Below are 19,237 nucleotides of genomic sequence, written 5' to 3'. Positions count from 1 at the left end.
GATATCAACACTCGATAAACAGCAACTGAGATTGTTTGTTATATATAATCTATAGTTCTTGCAAAGACGAAGAAAAATCTTACGTGATGACAATCAGGTATGGAGACAAAGTTAGAATTCTCGTGAGAGTTTATCTTGGAGCATCTGACAATAAACCATGTGAAACATCCGACTAAACAGGATTATAAAATGTCTGGATGATGTCAATGTCTACCCTTATATCACGTGATGCTGACTTGGTCAATACCAAAACATGTACTTTTCTCTACTTAATTGTCTTACTAATTATGCTCGAGGACTACCTCCGTGTGAAAATTGTTTTCCCTCGGGTTTGGACCGGATTGGCTGTTTAAAAGAGTATTTTTGAAAATGTATTTACTTGCGCAGTTTTCTGTGCAATTTTCCGTTTAAAAGACAAGGGCGTAGTTTCATATTATTTCTCATAGATTTAATTTCATTCGCTGACAAAAAATTAATTCTATATATAAATTTTTGTTCTAAAACGTTTGAAGAGTCAGTTGAAAACAAGAAACCATTTTAATCATTAGGTCTGGAATCATTTGAAGAACCGTACCTATATATAAAACCATCGTCGCAAACCACGACTAATATGTACAGCTGTACAATCCTCTCACATCTGGGTTTGTTTATGATTCCTTTTTGTTGATCTGTATTCTGCGTGTTTTAATTTGTGTGTTTTGTTTTTACCATTTTTGTTTATGTTTTTGTTTGTTTTGTTTGTTTGTTGTTTGTTTGTTTGTTTGTTCGTTTGTTCGTTTTTTTTTTTTACTTTGGGGTGGGGGGGGGGGGGGGGTATCTTTATGGGATAACATTTGTTTTTAAGCCAAGATCAGTGGGGAAAGAAACTGACCATCATCATATACATGGGTTGCTTTCAGTTTTTGAAAATAAATTCAAACATTTGCCTGTCGGGCCCAATCCATCGCCCCCTAAAGTTTGAGTATTCGTAGTTTTTTTTTCTATTTTGCAAATAATTCCTGTAAAGACACCTTGGTCAACTCGAAATACGGAATAGAAATCAATCAATCTGTCATAAAAAGCTAGCCCGAACCCCCCCCCCCCCTCTCCCCCTTGAGAATCAAATGGTCGTCCTGTTAGTCGTATGTACACAGTTAATTAACAGGGTAGGAGCGTATTAATGATTGTCTTATAGAGCCCATCGACTTTTCAAATATCTCAAAGTCGTCATAAATATAAGTCAGCATGAAAGAATAAAAATATTGAAATGTAATCAAGTAGACATATAAATCGCGTTGAGAAACTACTAGTTCAAAGAGAATTCAAAACTTTGAACATGAAGTTGCAGTCAATTTTCAACATTGTCAATTTTCACCAGATAGAGAAAATCAATCAGTTGAACAATGACTACGGATATTTATAAATTTCATGAACTGGAATCTTAAAAAATTCATTGTCTCAAACTTCAAAAAAGAAAATCATTCCAGGTAGGATAATTCATCGTTGAAAAAATGAACCGTCTACGCCCGTTTAAAAGACATTGACATCAATTATTGTGCAGTTTTGGTTTGTTTCTGTCTAGGTTTTATTGCGCAAGTTCGTTCCGATAGCAGTTATGTTAACACTTGGCACAAGGAATAATAGTTCTTTTTATGGGCACAAACTGTCTCTGTAATTCTGCTTACAATAATGTGATAATTAGAATGAAGAAATTACTATCTTAAAAAACCCAGATGTTTTCACCACAAACTGTCTCTGTAATTCTGCTTACAATAATGTGATAATTAGAATGAAGAAATTACTATCTTAAAAAAACCCAGATATTTTCACGTCTGTCGTCAGTCAAACAAAGTTCTGTTTTCATTGTCTCTAACTGACATTATATATACTAGTATACAATTCTTACCTTTAGTTACACATACGCACGTGCATTTGAAATTCAATAGGTCAAAGTAACCGCTAAACGTGAATTGAACATTAAAAAATTGTGTCCCTGAAGCTTCGTCCGGGACATCAGTGGATATTAATCACCCTATTGACGTTTGGTATCTACCAATAATCATTTGAGCAACCTACAGAACTTCATCAAAATCTTCACATGCCTATCCACAGGTCACATATCACAGCCTGCAATCTGATCCTGCCCACGCTCCTAGTCTGAAATCTTAAGTCCTTATTCTGTTCAAAAGATGATTACACAAGCAATTTTTTTAAAATCTAAAAGCAATCAATTTTACCTCGCATCTAGTCTTCCGGGGTACCTTGGTACAGGTTACTTCATAGTCTGTCAGAGGTACTATTTATAAATATATCACTATCTTGTAAGGATCCATTGATACATGTATTATGCAGTTCTAAACTTTAAAATAATTACTAGAATACAGGTAAAATTAATTAATATACAGTAATAATTTGAAAATAACGTAATGAAATCTTGGTATAATATGAAATTTTCAACATTTAGTACCCGATATGTTTTCATCGATAGCACAGATAATATAAGACAACAACGATTGAAATCAATTACCTGTGACGAAACGTCAATTAAAAGATTGAATTTGGTATTTTTCTGTGCGTGCTTAATATGATTGAATTTTTTTTTTTTTTGCGATTGATATAAATCTTGATAGTTTAAAAAGAAATCCACTTAAGATGGCAAAAATAATCATCGAGAAAACAACAAGAGCCGGAGGAATATTGGTGTCTGCATTGTTAGATACGACACATTGTACTCACTATAAATTTGCTGTTTATTTTGTCCTCGACATTGTTTTAAATATTGAGCAATACAAAGGAAAGGCTGATTTGGTAAAAGTTTTCTCTTTCTCGGTGTAACGTCATTTCCATCGGCAACCCAAAGCAACCCAAAAGCTATGAGCGAAATTCAACCGAACCTGAAGTGTTTGATAGTTAGCAAAGGTCAAGGTATCGGGTCATCACCAGAGGTCAAGGTCAATGCATCGTTCTTATCTATTTGAAAGCAAAGTGGAAATCAGTCACCACGACAAAGAGACAAATAAATGAGCTTATTTCTATAGATATGGTAAATAAATTATAGTGGGTGAACACTTAGAAGTTTCGTTGACTGTATGTGTACATGTAAACAATGTAATGTTGAAAAGAGGCGACTGTTTGCATGGTCATTACTAGCGTCTGAAGTCTACCGTTTCTTGAATGAGACAACATGATTAAGTATGTACATTAAAGCGCCAAAAGTTTGTCAATTTTATTTCTTTTCTTTTTTTACACTGTTATTTTATAAAAAAAAAAACACAAACCAATACATTTTTAAAACGTTTTCTGGTGATAGTGTTTGTCAGATTTTTAAGATATTGATTAAATAAAGTAGATTCAATTCGCACTTATTGACATACATTAAATAGTTGGATTTTTTGACAACTCATTTGTAAAATTTTATGTTTAAAACATTACTTGTATTTTAAGAGCTTATCAATAAGTATATACATTTTGCAATATGCGAGCTGAGAAATCTCCCTTTGGAATGTTAATAACAATTATCGGGAAAGAAGGTTGGGAACATATTTAAATATGATGCAAAAAAAAAAGCCAGAAAAATTCTGAATTTAATCATGGTCTTTTAAAAATTGGCCAAGGGGTTATTTTTAACCATTCTTTGTAAATGTTGGTTTTAAATGAAATATATAGTGTTTAGTGGGAAAATGGACATACTTTTCCACCTGAGTACACTTAATGCCGTTGATGTTGGACCAATATTTTAATCAAATGGATAATCTGAACTTGCAGGTTATATGTTGAAAATGTCACTGATTTGGTAGCAGGTTAATTCGGAGTCTGATAGCCTAATGGGGATTTAATGTGAGCTACAGTCCGACTGGAAAACTCCTCTAACCCAGTAAACTGCTGGGAGAAATAGTACATCATACGGCCAGATTGACATGATATACTCAATGGAAGGGGTACAATTCAATAAATCTCCTGTAGTGATTGATCCATCAACACGAGAGGCATAGCTATAGACGGCAGAGTTGGATGGCGCCCAAAACATTTGCGTTGTATCAAGTTAAAGGACAAACTTTCAATTAAGAAGGTATCAGACAATATGCTCTTCATTTGAAATCTACGAACAATTTCACAAACCATAATTTAACAAGACAACACTTACAGAAATTTCATGAGAGTATACACATCTATATAATTATCATGTCTTAGTAGTCTAAAGTTCTGATAAACGGTTCAAACGAAGTTGCTCTGTAACAATTTTGTCTAGTTTGTCAAATTTGGCCAAACTTGCATACAAGGGCTCATAAGGGGAAAAATATATATATCAGAATTACCTGATAATATGGACATATTTACGTTTTGTCCTTATTTACAACAAAAATTTCATGAAATTCTGCCACGATATCAAAGAGGATATATGATGACCAAAAAAGAACTTGCGTACTAAATGATGGACTATATGACAGGTAACATAATATCACGTATGTCCATACCCATTCAGACTTGTTGCATATAATATAATCATACATAACTTTAACAAATAACTAACACAATCTCACCTATTCATAAAGTTATTATTTATTGATCTCTCTTAAAAACAATTAACAAGTTATAGGTAAAACATTACCTCCATCAAATGATTTTTACTTCATACGGCACTGCATATATACTGCATATCACTTTGCAGCAATACTTATTGTCACAATGTACAGATATATCCCATGTGCAATAAATGTACAACTGCATTTTCTCTAGTTCAATATTAAACATATATGTATTTTTATTTGATAAAAATTAATCATCCTGATGATGATTGAACAGTTTGGATGCACAGTTGTCAGTGTCATTGCCCAAAATTTGTGTAAATTCATCAACATTCACCTTAGAATTCCACCACAAAATAACAGTCCAGATGATTTCCCATGCATCATGTTACACTCTTTCTCTTCTTCTGAGGCCTTCCGACGGGAGTGACGTTGTTTTCCTTGGCAGACATGGCGCGTTTCTTCTTGGTGGAGGCAGTCATGGTTGGCGTCTTTGACGACCTAACGGAGTGTGGCGGAGTTTTAAATGAGATTTCCTCTTCTTCACTGTCCTCTATCAGAACCTCCATGCTCTGATCCCTCGAGGAGTTAAAAGACTCTGACAAAGTTTTCTTCTTCTTCTGAACCATAGGAGTGAGTTTATGTACAGGGGTTGTCAACTTTGATTTCGCCGGTGTGGTTACATTTGTTGGTGTCGATGTAGCTTCAGTTGCTTTCTTTGGGGCAGGAGTTCCCTTGGGTGTCTTTGCCTTTTTCGTCGACACAGGAGTTGCTTTCAGTGCCTTCGGTGTCTTGTTCTTCCCAGGTGTGTTGGCTGATTTAGAACCTGCTGGTTTTGATTTGATGGCAGACTTGGGAGTTTTTTTTACTGTTGAGGGTTTCTCTGCAGAAGATTCTGAGTTGGACTTTAACTTGGCGGCCTTTTCTCTTTCTTCGGCTTTCTCTTTAAGAATTTTTTTTCCTGCAGTTAAAACATTTTCCTGGAAGAAAATTAAGCAAAAGATTACATCAATTAAATATAACATACAGAAAAACGAACAAAATTACATTGAATTCTCCAAAAATCCTTAAGAAGTCATGCACCTTATCAGTTAAACAAAAGAATTACAAAAAGAATTAAAAATTCTCCATGCAAAAGAGTAGGCATGCATGAAAAAAAAATGCCAACAAACACTGACCAGCTTGTCCATCTGCAGGTCTATTCCAAGAGATTTCAGCATGTCACTTCTCTTTTTGTGTTTCTTGAGCAGTCTTTTGATGGTCTTCTCCTGTTTGACCTCCTTATGCTTGTTGTTGTGTCTGTCCCGGGCCAGGATGTGAGCCTTTGGGGGCTTGAACACTCCACTCCTTCTTCCCATCATCTTTGGATGAAGTTTTGCGGTAGGCACATACTGACCTATGAAAAAAATTCCAAAAATCAATTTTCAAGTTCAAGTAAAATTTAGACTGCTTCTAGGTACATCATCATCCATTATTCAGTCCTAAATTTTACTGAATTAATGGTCATTTTGGTAACATCTGGTGTACAAAGTTTTAACTTAAGGTACTGTACTTGTTGTTCAGGAGATTTCAACTTACATTTGACAATTCTTTCAAATACTAAATAATTGTCCATAGTGTCTGCTACCACTTTAGCAACTTCATCTGAATAAAATTCCACAAAAGCATATCCTTTGCTTTTCCCTGTCTTAAAAGAAAAGAAAAACATGAAATTATGAATTATCAGTACCTTATCATCATAAAACTTGAAACTTTTGACTAACTCTGTGTGGTAATACCAAATCTCATAGTGTACTATAATGTGCCGAGTGAATGTTTAGTCAATCAAAACATGCAAAATTCAGAAATGAATTACTTTTATCCTTTCTAAGACTTTCTAAGAATATTAAAAATATTCATACTCTGTGACGCACACAGTTTATTACCACAGAACCAAAAAATTGTTTAAGGTGTACATTTTAAAATGAATCTTTATATTAAAAGCATGGCATTGATACAGTGTAAAATAAGACAGTATATGGGTACTGTACTAATTAGAAATATTACAAAAAAATTTCTAAATCAAATGTAAATTGCTTGAATAATTTTTCAAAGTACCCATTTTTCAAAGTCAACACAGTCATTCTGTCAAACAAGAACCAATGAAAAAAGCAGAGGGCAATTGATCACTTAAACATACCTTAATGCTTCGTGAGACCTTCACAGCTTTCACTTTCCCAAACTGGGACATGTACTGCTTGATTTGTTTTTCATAAAACCCATGGGGCAGGTGACCAAGGTACACTACTCCTGATTCTTTTTTTCCAGGTACTTTCTGCACAAAAAAGGAAGAAAAATTATAGAATTATTCACAATCTTATATTAAGAGTTTTAAAGAAAACATTAATGGTTTGATTTCATCTGAGGGTCCCATGTTGGGTAATGTCAATCATAATAAATGTTTTAACTAAATCATTCACTATATATTGAAAGTTATTCCACATTTTGAAAGGTTTGTTGTAATATTCTTAGATCATAATTAGCGTGCATTAACATTAGGTACAATAAGTGATTGTTCCCTAAACACATTTTTTGCAGTACTTAAAGTTGGGACTGAAACAGTCGCTTTTGCGACCAGAAATTTAATTTTGCAACCAGAAATTAAGAATAAGTTGCATTTTCGTGACTAAGAAAATTCTTGCTTGTGATCGATATAATATCTAATATCTGATTGTGATCAAAGTTTAGTAATATGTATAAGAGTCACTAGGGTTTAGATTAATTTTGATTTTTGCAATTTGGATTTATGAAGAAATAAACTAATATTGTCCAACATTGCAAAAAAAATAATATAAAAGTAAAGAAATAAATTTTAACAAATTAAGATTCCCTTTATTTATATAGCAGTCAGAATTTTGTGGTTAACCTACATAGAATACTTTTTTTAAAAATAAATTTTGCAAGGTTTTTTTGTATCCGTATGCATCTTTGGCAAACATGTCAGATTTTGCAACTACTTGATGTACTTCTCATATATGTGAGTGTCACAATGCACAGGAAAAGTAAAGGAAAAGCAAAGGCATGTCTTAATTTGTGCGAAAATTTCTGATCTCATTAATAGTATATATAACACTGTTATAGCGAGTGAAGCGAGCTCTAAGAACCAGTGGGCACGGGAAAAAGAACGCGCTAAACCTACAGTTAATCAAGCAAAATTTTTTTGTCTATGTCCCATATAATGCTCTCTAATGTTTTCACCCGTGGTGCTTTGCCAAAATTGGCTGACTTTTAACTCGTAACTTATGGTGTTTTAAGGTTTGAAGACACGTTTTGAGTACCGCATATGTTTTGGCGAGACTCAAGAGATTTGTTACATGCTTCCATACCTTCGTATTGAGTCGAGATATGTAAACAAAGATGAACAAAGTCATACAGTAGGCAGGTAAGTATATTAGTTGGGAGGAAATAAACAATAGGACATTTTGAACTAAATAAAAAGGAACATAAAGAGAAAAAATAAACAGTTAAAAAATTATGTACCGTAGATATTGCATATAGTCAAACCATTAAATTTAAAAGTAGGAAATTACACACCTACAAACAAGGACCGGTCACACTCTCTCTCTCTCTCGGGATAGGGGTAGGGGGGTGCGCTGTATGTATCATAACTATTAAATTAGTACCTTTGGCATACTTATTGTAGAGCAATACTGTCTCAAAAATTCTTTGACGATCGTTGATACCTAAATAACACTTTATGTTGACAATGATGCAAGGCAAGGTAATTCTTGCTGCGCTCGCCAGAGCGGTAGCACCGTAAAACATATTACAGAAGGCATATATATGTTTATTCCTTGTTCTATAATGTACCGGGCCTTTTACCATGACAAGTGACTTATACCTTGGCGACCAAAACAAATTTTAAAATGGCAACCCTAACCATAATCTTAACCCTAACCCTATTTTGTAATCAGTGTTACCAGTAACCACTGTATCCTGTCACAAGTACATCAAAGTTTGAAAATTATTCATAATCAAGCATTGTTACCGATGTTACCAATGTTACTGGTTACATATAGAGAGGGGTAAAAGTCAGGAATAATTTCTAGCCATATATGACAAAAACTACCTTTGATTTAATTTCTTTGTTATTCTTCTTAAACTCCTTTTGCTTCTCGGGGTCTAGGGCCAAGTTTTTCTGTGTCGAACCCTCCACCACATGTTTTTCTTTCTCCATATTGCAAAAATCTATATCATGTAGAAACCGAATTGCGGTGATAAATTTTCCGTATCAAAAAGCGCCTCAATGATACAGAAATACATTCACTAAATACCGAAATTGATCATACTTGAGAGAAATGTTTCATTCAATCTTATCTATGTAAATTAATGACATTATTAAGCTATCAACAGTATTTTAAACATTTTATTTTTTCGGCGCAAAAGTTGAATATATGACACAAAAAAACAATCAAAAAAATAATAAAGAAGAAAAGTTATAATAAGGATAATTTTTCATTTTCGCCAAATCAGTGACTCTGGTCTCATTCGGGACCTCCTTAGAGTTTATATCTGTTTTTGATCACCGCTCTCGAGAATCTCCGAGTAAACTTGACAACTGTGTAAACATGGCGAAAATTGTGATTGCAGGTGAGATTTTTTTAGTTTAAAATTGTTCACTTTGAACAGCGTTTATGGCGAAATTGATGAATGCTTACGTGTCATTTACTACCAAATGTATTAATTTAATGCCAGACAAATATTAAATAGTTGAAAATAGATGTTTTGAATAAAATTTAAGCGCTGAAGATATAATTCCAGCTTTCAGTCTATCGTAAAATGCAGTCACGTTTAGTTTCAATATATGAATTCAAGAGTTTGGCCATGTATGTTTGTTTTAATGAATTATTATCAATGTGCATGTTTGACGTTCAGACCAAATCAGTGGCCAGCTTCATGCATCTAGATTTCAGTTGGTAGAGCACCTGACTAGAGATTCAGGAGACTTTGGTTTGAATCCTGATCTAGTCCATAATTTTTTCTCTCATCGCTAGCATAACCAGCGATGTAACTGACAGGTTAAAACTTCAGGGAAAATTTAAGAACCTGGGATGTTGATCTGAGTTCTTACGGATGAAAATTGTTTAATAAGGAGGGGTGCATTTGGATGCTGGTTCCAGTTGATTTAATATAAAAATAGTACCCTAGTAGCTATTCAAGGGGCCTGGTCTGGCTTGCCGATATTTGGTCCATTCCGTTCCACATGTGTCAATGTATGTAAATATTAATAAACATGTCTTATTCTTTTCTTTTATCACTAGGAAAATCTGATTGTCCATACTATGCCAGATCAGAGCTTTTAGGCGATAAGCTAGTGAAGAATCTACCAGACTTTCAACTCCATAAAATTGTTATTAAACCAGAAGAATGGGATGTAAGTCAATGTTTTTTTTTTAAAATCTCTTAATATCTTTTTAATATCTCTTAAATATTATCAATTTAGTCTAAATATTGCTCATTTTGGAATTAAGACAAAATATCTTATTTGACTTCTGCATGTCTGTTTCATTATTGATGTACTTACACATGAAAATTAATATTTGAAAAATGCACCATGCAAAGATGAAGCAAATTATGAACACTCCTTAAACCTAAATATAATTCTTACAAAATATATTTATTTTTAAGAAATGGCTAAAAGAGACCTGCAGTTCAAGAGAATGGAGTCACAATAAGTGTCCCTTGGTATGGAGAGAATTGATTGATCGTGGTGGAAAAGGGGTCCTCATAGGAGGTGCCAATGAATTTCAAGAATATGCCTTTGGATACTATGGCGTTCAATCCACACAGGTCAGTGATGACATGCGAAAAATGGCAGAAGAGAATAAAGCATATAAAATTGAAGAGGACAAGGAAGAGGAAGCAATCAAGGCTCTCAGCCATCCCCTCAATGTTTGTATCACAAATGCTTCAAACCAAGTCTGTTACAACCTGATCAATGCCATGGCAAGGGGCGACATCTTCGGGGAAACAACTGAGATTTCTCTGCACCTCTTGGATGACAAGGCTAACATGGAATCATTAGAAGGGCTTAGAATGGAAGCCATGGACTTAGCGCACGGACTTCTCCGGGAAATTATTGTGACCTCAGATGTTTCCAAAGCTTTTCAAGGATGTGATGCAATTATTGTGATGGATGACTTGGTTCAGAAAGAGAAAGAGAGCAGAGATGATTTCGTTAAACGGTCAGTGGAACACCATGTAAAATATGCCAAGGTCATAAATGAAAAGGCCAAAAAAGAGGTCAAGGTCCTTCTCACAGGAACTGGTCCAACAAATCTAAACATCTACATGATGATTCAAAATGCTCCCAACATTCCCAAGCAAAACATTGTAGGACTTTCACGTACATTAGAAAACAATGCAAAGTCTGTGGTAGGAGAGAAATTAAATGTGAATCCCAGTGGAGTGGTGGATCTCATAGTTTGGGGCAACATCAATGGTGGTACCTACATTGACCTTTCTAAGTGCCGAGTGCATGGATATGATGGTGCCATCTGGGGACCACCCTCTTTCTCACTTCCAGCTGTTGAAATGATCTGGGATAAAAAATGGATGGAAAATGAATTTACTGGTTTGTTCTTCTGATACATTTGAAAGCCTATATATATAGCTTTCTTTCATTTACTAAAATTTGCTCCCAGATTTCATTGTTTCTATTACTGTATATATTCCTAATTAAACGTGAGGAATTAATATCTGTGTTAAATTGCGAGAAGCACTTCTTGCAAATTTTAAAATCTCGCTTTTATTTTTTAGACAATATGTATAAACTACATGAAACTATGATAAAAATTTAGCGATTTGATGGAAAAAGGTTGCAAAGTGGAATGAAAACAAGTCATGTTAAATAAGGATCTATAGTAAACACTGTTGACTATAGTCATTCAAAATTTGTCTGAACTATCCAAAATATTTGAATGAAACTTAATTTTACAGAACTTGTGAAGGGCCGCCATCAGAAGTCTGAGGAGTTGATGAAACACTCTGCTAGTATGTCCAGAGCTGCTGCTATAGAAACCACAATGGCTCACTGGTGGAATGGCACTCCAGAGGGTCAAATATTTTCTCTGGTTGTGGCATCAGAAGGTGGGTTTATACAAGTACCATTTATGGAGATATATATTTATATATAACCAAAACATTACATGATGCATGAAAAATGAATCATGAAATTAAGTCCTCCCTTAAAATAGGATCGAATTTACAGTAAACATCTGGGCCCCGTTTTTCAAAAGGTCGTTAACTCGAACACAGCGCCATTAACTCTGTGTTAAACTTTACATTCATCAAACTGAATGCACTCTAGCTAATGTTACATATAACTTGGGTTTATACATGTAATTATAGGTTGGTATGAAGTCCCAGAAGAACTAGTTTGTTCTTTCCCAGTGACCATCAGTCCCAAAGGAAACTGGTGTGTTGTACAGGACATCAATCAGACAAGTGAGGTCAAGGAGAAAATCAAAGAGGCTGTCAAGGTAACAATTCAGTTCTAATACATTGTATGATGAAATGATTACTTATATTTATTTGCATTGATAATATTATCTTCACCTCAGTCTTCTTAGAATGAAACACATTCATTTTATTTACAAGCTCTCTTTTCATTTTCATTGCCATAAGATAATCTTAAGGAGCTTGTAAAGGTTTGATTTTAATCAGAATGCTTCACCTTAGATATTTAATGAAATTAAAAAAAAAAACCAACCAAACTACACATTTTGTCATAATGTATCATTTTAGGACATCGTTGCGGACAAAAATGTGATATTCCCACCCCCCAAACCACCAACCCCACCCCCGAGTGAGGTCACGGTCACTATCGTGGATCCCAAAGACCAACAGGAAAAGAAAGATGGAGGTAAGCTTCCAAATGAAGGATCAACAAAGTAAAAAGATTTTTTCCTCTTTTCAATTAAAGTACAAATGAAATATTATTAATTATTAATTCATATGACTATAGGAATTAATTCTTTTGTTCCTTAAACAGAAAAAGCTACAGACAGTGATTCCAACACAGAAGCTAAGCTAGCCACAATTATCGAGGAGAAAACGGCTGATTCTCTTCATCTCCAAAACCAAGAAAAGACACCAGTAGATACTCAAGAAGCCAAGCCAGAGTAGACCCTGCAGGATGCACAATGATGTGTGTTGTATATAATGCTGAAAGACTGTGATACTGATCACTTCATGTGAAAATGTGAGAACTCTTACACCAAATCTTATATATGTCACATTTGCTGTACTTTATGTATGTGAAGTGCTCTTTAATAAATTATTTAATAAACAACAAACTTTTCATAAGACCAGTTTGATGGAACTAGACCTTGCAAGTGTGAAGGATACAATCTGAACATTTTTTTTTTTTTAGAAAATATAAAGCGGTACAGTCACAGACTTGGATCAAAACACACTACTTTCACACCCCCAAATTTGCATTTACAGGTGATCAAGTCTGATAGTCCTAAGCATGCTCCAGATATAATACAGACAATGCTGTAAAAATGTTTTTAAAATTGTTCATTTGTGGTTTCATTGTCTCAATTTCACATCCTGAAAATCAATTTCCCAGTCCTCATTACTGTTCAATTTTTAGATATAAAAAGTATCAAACCAGCATATTGTGGAATCATTAGAATTCATGGTGATAATTTTTCATGGTATTTGTAGGTAACCTTTCCCCCTTTTACATCCTTGACAAAAACAAATTAGAAAGATTATCTTTCTTACTGAAACTGAAAACCAATGCTTCAACAAAATAACAACTCAAAAACCAATAATCTATGAAAAATTGGGCCCCCAAGAGTTTAAATAATTCCACAGTGTAATAATCAAAACGTTAATAAATCAGACCAGTTTATTGATAGAAACATAATGTTTATTACAATGTTTAACACCCCATCTGCTTGTTCGAATCACAAATGGGTTTGTATTGTACATGTAATATGCAAATGTTTGAAGAGTGTTGTTTTCTCCATGCCAATAATGATTAAGAAAAAATAAGGCATCAACTACACATTGTCACTGGAAATACAAATTTCAATTTTCTCCATGCAAGAAAACATATTTTACTTTATGTTATCAACTTGAACTTGCAAAACATGGTTACCTAAATGTACATACAAATCTTCAATACTTGATTCTAACTTCATACAGAAAGCGCAAATGATCCATCAGTGTTCATCAATATTATTCTTGGATTTTAATAAAGGGAAATAACTCTGATCAAAACCACAGTTTTCTCCCTTGATGGCATTAGTGCTGGGAATCAAGATAAGGAGAAACAATAGAATTAGAAATTACTCCCAACATTCAATGCAATATTGTGAATCCAAAGCACCAAACTGTCCACAATCATAAGATATACAGTACTAATAACACTATCGCTTCCTTACAGAATAAAACTCTTGATCTGCTATCATATAAAATGAGTCAACAAAAAGCTTTTAAATGTAAACAATTACAATACATATAACCAGAAGTTGCAACCTTGTTGAGGGAATTTAATGACTTTTTTTTTAAATAAGGCAATGTTAAAGTTCACTAGGATGTACATGTATTTCACATTCAAATATTTCTACCACAATCTAATTAATTGAATGAAGGAAAAAAAACCCAGTGCTTTTCTGTGAATATCAATAAAAATATATCATTCACTGGCATATTTTATAATTTATAATCCCAAAATAACAAGAGTGTAGTGCTACAAAAATGAGGTAAATCACTCACTGACTAATCTTATGCAACACATGAACTTCGTAAAACAATATGTCATAACGATTATAACCAAACATGAGATTTACCATTTAGATAAAATGACAGCAAATTACCATATAATTCTACTGTGTCATTTTGTGAACTTGTTTATCAGTTTTGCAGCATAACAAATGTTATTTGTAAATTTATACATTGTGCATTAGGTATTTGTGAAGAAAACAAAATAAGCCATCTTATTCTCACCACGATCTTTTATGCTTGGCAGTTACCAACACATTTTTACCATCACATTTTCAGTTTAAACCAAGCATCAACAGAGTTTCACATATAGAACTTTAAACATGAATTATATCCATGATTAAATGTACAAAATTTTACCAGTTTCAAACAACATCCTATATTTATATGTACATGTTCATGCATGCAAAAAGTACAATTCTTCTCAACTCACTGAATCCTCTTTTGCTTGGCACGTGATGAATGCACAGAAAACAATGGAGCAAAAAAGCAGTGATGATTAAAACAGGACAGGTTGAACTCTTGTTGTCAAATCCTACTTTTATATCCACCCTAATTTTCATTTCTAATATTTTGCCATCTCTTCTTCTTGAAAAAAAAAAAAGATAAATGGTCATTGTTGACTGACCATTTTCTAAACAAAGCCTCTCTATGACCGGTTTCCGCATTTATGATAACACTAGTCCTGTAGAGCCGAGAATTTGTTTCCTAAGGTTAAGGACTGCTGGGCTTTGCTGGGATCATCCACATGTTTTCCACCAGACTGTACTTTATTGAAGGATGATCCACTTAATTCGCTGTAAAAAATATAACAGCAATAAACAGCTATGTTATACTGTAGATTCCTTATATAACGCGAGTACTTAATTCCGCGATCTCGCTGGTTTGTATCAAATTGCGAGAATATAGAATCGCGAACGTTGAACCTTTCTCCTTATTTATTATAGTTTTCAACTCTTAGAAAATAAAGGCGAGATTTTAAAATCTGCGAAGGATGCTTCTCGCGATTTTACGCTGTAATTAATTCCTCGCGTATAATTAGGAGTTTACAGTAGTTAAAGGCTTAATTACTGCCAAATTCCTAGCACATTATAGTAGGCGAGTCCTTTAGCTCAGTAGACAGTGTTAAATTTTAACTATCAGGCATTTCCGCATTGTTGAGGTCGCCTCCAACCTTTCTTTTTCAGATATAAAGCTAGTAAATACAGGCGACACTCGATGGCCCAAACTTTGATCCCCTGAGGTTCGTGATCTCTTGAAGTGAAATCACGGTCCCAATTTTTTCTCTATATATAACCAAGCAAATTTACTCTTGATCTGTTGATGTATTATGGGTTCTGTTATACATATAATTATTTCACTCTTGATAACTAGGAAATGGTGACTGTGTATTTAATCAATATCCCCTTAAGTTCGAGCAATCAAGAGTCACTAGAATTACAACCTTTAATTCATAATATTATTTTAATAATTTCTTTGATTTAAATTTTACAGTGCTAACACAATAATTCTAAACAAAACATGGACTAAGGTTGTTACAGCAAATAAAAATTGTAAAATTTCTTGCAAATAAAAGTGTTCTATAATTCAGAATTTACATATAAAATTGATTAAGGTTGACTTTCAGCAGAAAGTGGATGACAAAATTCTTATGGTTTGCCAGGTGAGCTTTTCAATTACCATATTAGAAAATCTGCTTGTAGTCTATGAAACAAGCAAACAGACCAACAGGTACAGTTTATATAAAGCTACACACTGATCAGTACTACAAGTGAAGTCCTGCAATGCTATACCTTAGCTCCGCTGGTGTAGGTCCCCCTCCCAGTGTGGGGAAGTCCTCCTCGCTGTTTACATTGGGAGCTGTCTTCTTTCTCCGCGGTGTCGGCCTGGCAGATCCTGGAGAATCGCTAGAACTGGCGCTGCCACCCATGCCTGCCCTCATTGACGGAGGGACATACTTTCCTGGTTTAGCTGGAGTTGTGTCTGATTTGCTTTCCTCTGCACTTGGAGTAGCAGCTGAAATTATATTTGCAGGTTTAAATAATTGCCTTTTGTTACCCGTGCATCATAATAAAATACCTTTTTGATTGATAACAATGTTTAAAAGATTAAGATGGAAAAAGCCAGTAAAAACATATAAACAAATAAATATGAGGATAAATAAATCAATGTTGAAGAAAATCTCACACTTTAACCACAAAATTTTTACCACTTTCCAAAAGATAAACAAAATTACAAATTTTCAATGGATTAAATTTTATGCAACAAGAATGCAACTTTTGATTTAATAAAGCAAACATATGAAAGTCACCTGCAGCCTGTGGCACAGGTTGCTGTGGTTGGGGTTGCTGTTGCTGTTGTTGGCTTTGAGAAGGCTGTCCCTGGCTTACATTCCAGGGACCCTGAGCACCTTCTCGTCTTTCCCCATTCTCATCACATTCATCATCATTTTCATTATCATTTCCCTCATCCTCTTGGTCTGATTTATCTTTACTGCAAATGAAAAAATATACTTATTAATACATTTACCTTGGAAATGGGGCACTAGTGAAATCATATACATGTACACACAAACATATTAAGAAGTTCTCTTCATTGCTGTCAATAATTTAACTACGGTAACTATGGGAACTTAACAACAGAAATGTTGCAATTTGGATTATACAGTTTCTAGTACAGTACTCCTTGTAGCTGACTTACTTAATCTGCAGGTTTTGAATCCTTAATCCTGTGTAGTCTTTCTCTGTTTCTTGCTCAAAATCAACCCATTCTTCATCTTCCTATAACAATAAAACAAAAAACTTAATACAATTGTATAAATTTATATACAGATATATTTTGTTTCAGAAGTTGTTCTGCATTACCGTCATAAAATTTACATTTACTTGTTTCAGGTAACTGACTGACTTCCCACATGTAATTAAAAATTTATGATATCAATGAGTCACAAAGAGAATCCCCAAAGTCAATCATATTCGTTCTTGAAATTGCCCCAAACTTGAACCTACTCATCCCCACCCTAAACCCATTTTGATTACCGTATATACTTGCTAGTAAGTATTGTTCGCCTTTAAGTCGGTTGCCTTTTTCAAGTTTATTTTCAAGAATTTGGTCAGTTATATCAGGGACGTATATACGTCCCTGGTTATACATGAATTTTATTTTTATGAAAGTTTTTAACATGATTCCGAATAGGGATCATAGTTATGAATCAAAGTTATATTTGTTCATTTATTATGCACATCAGTTGGTATGAAAAAGGGAAGGAGAGACGACATCTTATGAAATTAGAAAACAAAGAGCAAAATATAGTGGAAACAGAAAGTGAAAATTCACACTAAACACAACTTTCGAAATACCAGCTGCTCTTCTTAACAATTAACCACATGTTATGCGATGCTGTAATGCGTCATTCGCTCACGTTTCCCATTACCTCTACCTTTTTCGGTGCACCCTCGGCCCCTGAGCCAGAAGATTGTGTCGATTCATTTTCTTTATTCTTCTTTTTCTTTTTCTTCGACCCCAATTCCTTTTCCTGCTGTGACAAAATGTCACCAGGCGTGATTTTGGATTTACTTTTCTTTTTACTCTTGTCCTTCTTAGCGAAAAAATCGTCAAGACTTGACTCTGCCATTATGTGAAATAAAGTTTATATCAAGTAAAGTAATATTAATGAGTTTAAACACTCCAGAAAATTCAATTAATTCACAAAAGTCTCCCTCCATATGATCATGCTGTCGTATCACGACGAGAATGGCAGTTCCGCAGTGAATGCGGGTTTGTGTATTTTAAGAACCCATGACCCGTGGTGTCTTGATAAATCAAATCGTTCATGATGAGTAAATTTTCAATAATGTATTTTGTTATTTAACGAAATTCATTTATAGTTTTCAATTAAAATTATAACTAAGATGATAGTTTTTAAACAACATGCCTACGGACCGTGTTGCTCACCTGAGAGAGAGAGAGAGAGAGAGAGAGAGAGAGAGAGAGAGAGAGAGAGAGAGACAGAGAGAATGTTTGTGTGTGTGTGTTCATGATATTGTACATATACATTAGTACATTGTATTAGGCAATGAGATTAGGCATGACAAACCATTAAATGTATTTAATTAAGGCCTTTAAATTTTAAAATTTTTGTATAAGCACATGATGAAGAAAGTTCCAATTATTAAAGCTCCTCACTACATCAAGATGACGCTTTAAATGTTTTGTTAAATTGTTTGTATCTATCAATTTGATTGTATATCTTGCATATATAGCCCCCTGGTTAGAGTATATCGATATCAACTAGACTTGTGAACTCCAGACTAGTTTAGGGATCCTAGCTAGCTCAAAACTAGTGACTTCTAATTTTTATGACAGTACGTCACAACATGGCGATTTTAACACATTATGAAACCCTTTATATCGCCAATATTAAGTGTCTATCTCTGTTGCGCAATCGGTGTACCCTCATATAGTCTACCAACCCATTGGTCCTGAGTTCAGATACTGTAGGGACTTTTATTTGTATGTAGAGCGGTGAAATTTAAAAAGTTGATTATTTTTCCCCAAAAACTGATTTTTGGGGGGTCAATTTCAAGATGAACATGTGCTAAAAATCAATATCTTTAAGTAATTTAGCCTTTAGGAGAATGGGCTTACAGAACTTTTCCATGTGTGCGGAGGACTCTTATATAACTCCATATTTACTGAATATAAAAGATTTTTGAAAAATTATAATTTTTTATCCAAAATTGCAAATTTTTCTCCTATTTGTCAGAGTAATATATATACTGTACTTCTTATGCATCATGCTATCTATCATTATAGTTGAATAATTTTCTGATGACTTGAGAATTGATATCAAGGTGTCAGAGGCCACCTTATGGGCCCACTAGAGATGCAAATAAAAGAATTTCAATAAACCATAATTAAGATTCCTTATTTTTGCTTCAATGTACTTGAGTCAA

The 19,237-nt window shown here is 34.0% G+C and overlaps 3 protein-coding genes across 4 annotated transcripts; 1 reads left to right on the top strand and 2 right to left on the bottom strand.

Moving 5' to 3' along the window:
* Nucleotides 1-4,675: 4,675 nt before the first annotated feature.
* Nucleotides 4,676-8,777, bottom strand: LOC105330223 (MKI67 FHA domain-interacting nucleolar phosphoprotein-like). Its single transcript, XM_011431825.4, has 5 exons — nucleotides 8,614-8,777; nucleotides 6,685-6,819; nucleotides 6,084-6,192; nucleotides 5,684-5,901; nucleotides 4,676-5,485 (listed from the first exon to the last, which is right to left on the bottom strand). Exons 1-5 carry the CDS (start codon nucleotides 8,719-8,721, stop codon nucleotides 4,889-4,891), a joined length of 1,167 nt encoding a protein of 388 aa, XP_011430127.3. The 5' UTR covers nucleotides 8,722-8,777; the 3' UTR covers nucleotides 4,676-4,888.
* Nucleotides 8,778-8,995: 218 nt separating this feature from the next.
* LOC105330224 (putative malate dehydrogenase 1B) lies at nucleotides 8,996-12,851 on the top strand. The gene is made up of 7 exons (XM_011431826.4): nucleotides 8,996-9,134; nucleotides 9,806-9,918; nucleotides 10,173-11,118; nucleotides 11,484-11,633; nucleotides 11,895-12,025; nucleotides 12,291-12,408; nucleotides 12,538-12,851. Exons 1-7 carry the CDS (start codon nucleotides 9,113-9,115, stop codon nucleotides 12,669-12,671), a joined length of 1,614 nt encoding a protein of 537 aa, XP_011430128.3. The 5' UTR covers nucleotides 8,996-9,112; the 3' UTR covers nucleotides 12,672-12,851.
* Nucleotides 12,852-14,874: 2,023 nt separating this feature from the next.
* Nucleotides 14,875-18,058, bottom strand: LOC105330225 (protein CDV3 homolog). Of its 2 annotated transcripts, none has more exons than XM_011431827.4 (5): nucleotides 17,716-18,058; nucleotides 16,983-17,062; nucleotides 16,594-16,775; nucleotides 16,076-16,298; nucleotides 14,875-15,079 (listed from the first exon to the last, which is right to left on the bottom strand). In XM_011431827.4, exons 1-5 carry the CDS (start codon nucleotides 17,914-17,916, stop codon nucleotides 14,962-14,964), a joined length of 804 nt encoding a protein of 267 aa, XP_011430129.1. In that variant the 5' UTR covers nucleotides 17,917-18,058; the 3' UTR covers nucleotides 14,875-14,961. The 2 variants fall into 2 exon arrangements, with proteins under 2 accessions (XP_011430129.1, XP_011430130.1); XM_011431828.4 differs by having other exon boundaries at nucleotides 17,722-18,057.
* Between the last annotated feature and the right edge of the window lie 1,179 nt (nucleotides 18,059-19,237).

The sequence above is a fragment of the Magallana gigas genome, chromosome 5 (assembly GCF_963853765.1).
Source record: "Magallana gigas chromosome 5, xbMagGiga1.1, whole genome shotgun sequence".
Taxonomy (NCBI): domain Eukaryota; kingdom Metazoa; phylum Mollusca; class Bivalvia; order Ostreida; family Ostreidae; genus Magallana; species Magallana gigas.
This window is presented reverse-complemented; position numbering and strand designations above follow the sequence as displayed.

What these genes read in the sequence shown, in the direction of transcription:
- LOC105330223 (XM_011431825.4), bottom strand. Translation starts at nt 8,721, where the DNA reads ATGGAGAAAGAAAAACATGTGGTGGAGGGTTCGACACAGAAAAACTTG. An exon ending in AGGTCTCACGAAGCATTAAG is followed by an intron (nt 6,193 to 6,684) that starts GTATGTTTAAGT and finishes TTTTCTTTTAAG; the next exon opens with ACAGGGAAAAGCAAAGGATA. An exon ending in ATTTGAAAGAATTGTCAAAT is followed by an intron (nt 5,902 to 6,083) that starts GTAAGTTGAAAT and finishes TTTTTTTCATAG; the next exon opens with GTCAGTATGTGCCTACCGCA.
- LOC105330224 (XM_011431826.4), top strand. Translation starts at nt 9,113, where the DNA reads ATGGCGAAAATTGTGATTGCAG. An exon ending in AAATCAAAGAGGCTGTCAAG is followed by an intron (nt 12,026 to 12,290) that starts GTAACAATTCAG and finishes GTATCATTTTAG; the next exon opens with GACATCGTTGCGGACAAAAA. An exon ending in ACAGGAAAAGAAAGATGGAG is followed by an intron (nt 12,409 to 12,537) that starts GTAAGCTTCCAA and finishes TTCCTTAAACAG; the next exon opens with AAAAAGCTACAGACAGTGAT.
- LOC105330225 (XM_011431827.4), bottom strand. Translation starts at nt 17,916, where the DNA reads ATGGCAGAGTCAAGTCTTGACGATTTTTTCGCTAAGAAGGACAAGAGT. An exon ending in ATTCAAAACCTGCAGATTAA is followed by an intron (nt 16,776 to 16,982) that starts GTAAGTCAGCTA and finishes TTTCATTTGCAG; the next exon opens with TAAAGATAAATCAGACCAAG. An exon ending in ACCTGTGCCACAGGCTGCAG is followed by an intron (nt 16,299 to 16,593) that starts GTGACTTTCATA and finishes ATATAATTTCAG; the next exon opens with CTGCTACTCCAAGTGCAGAG.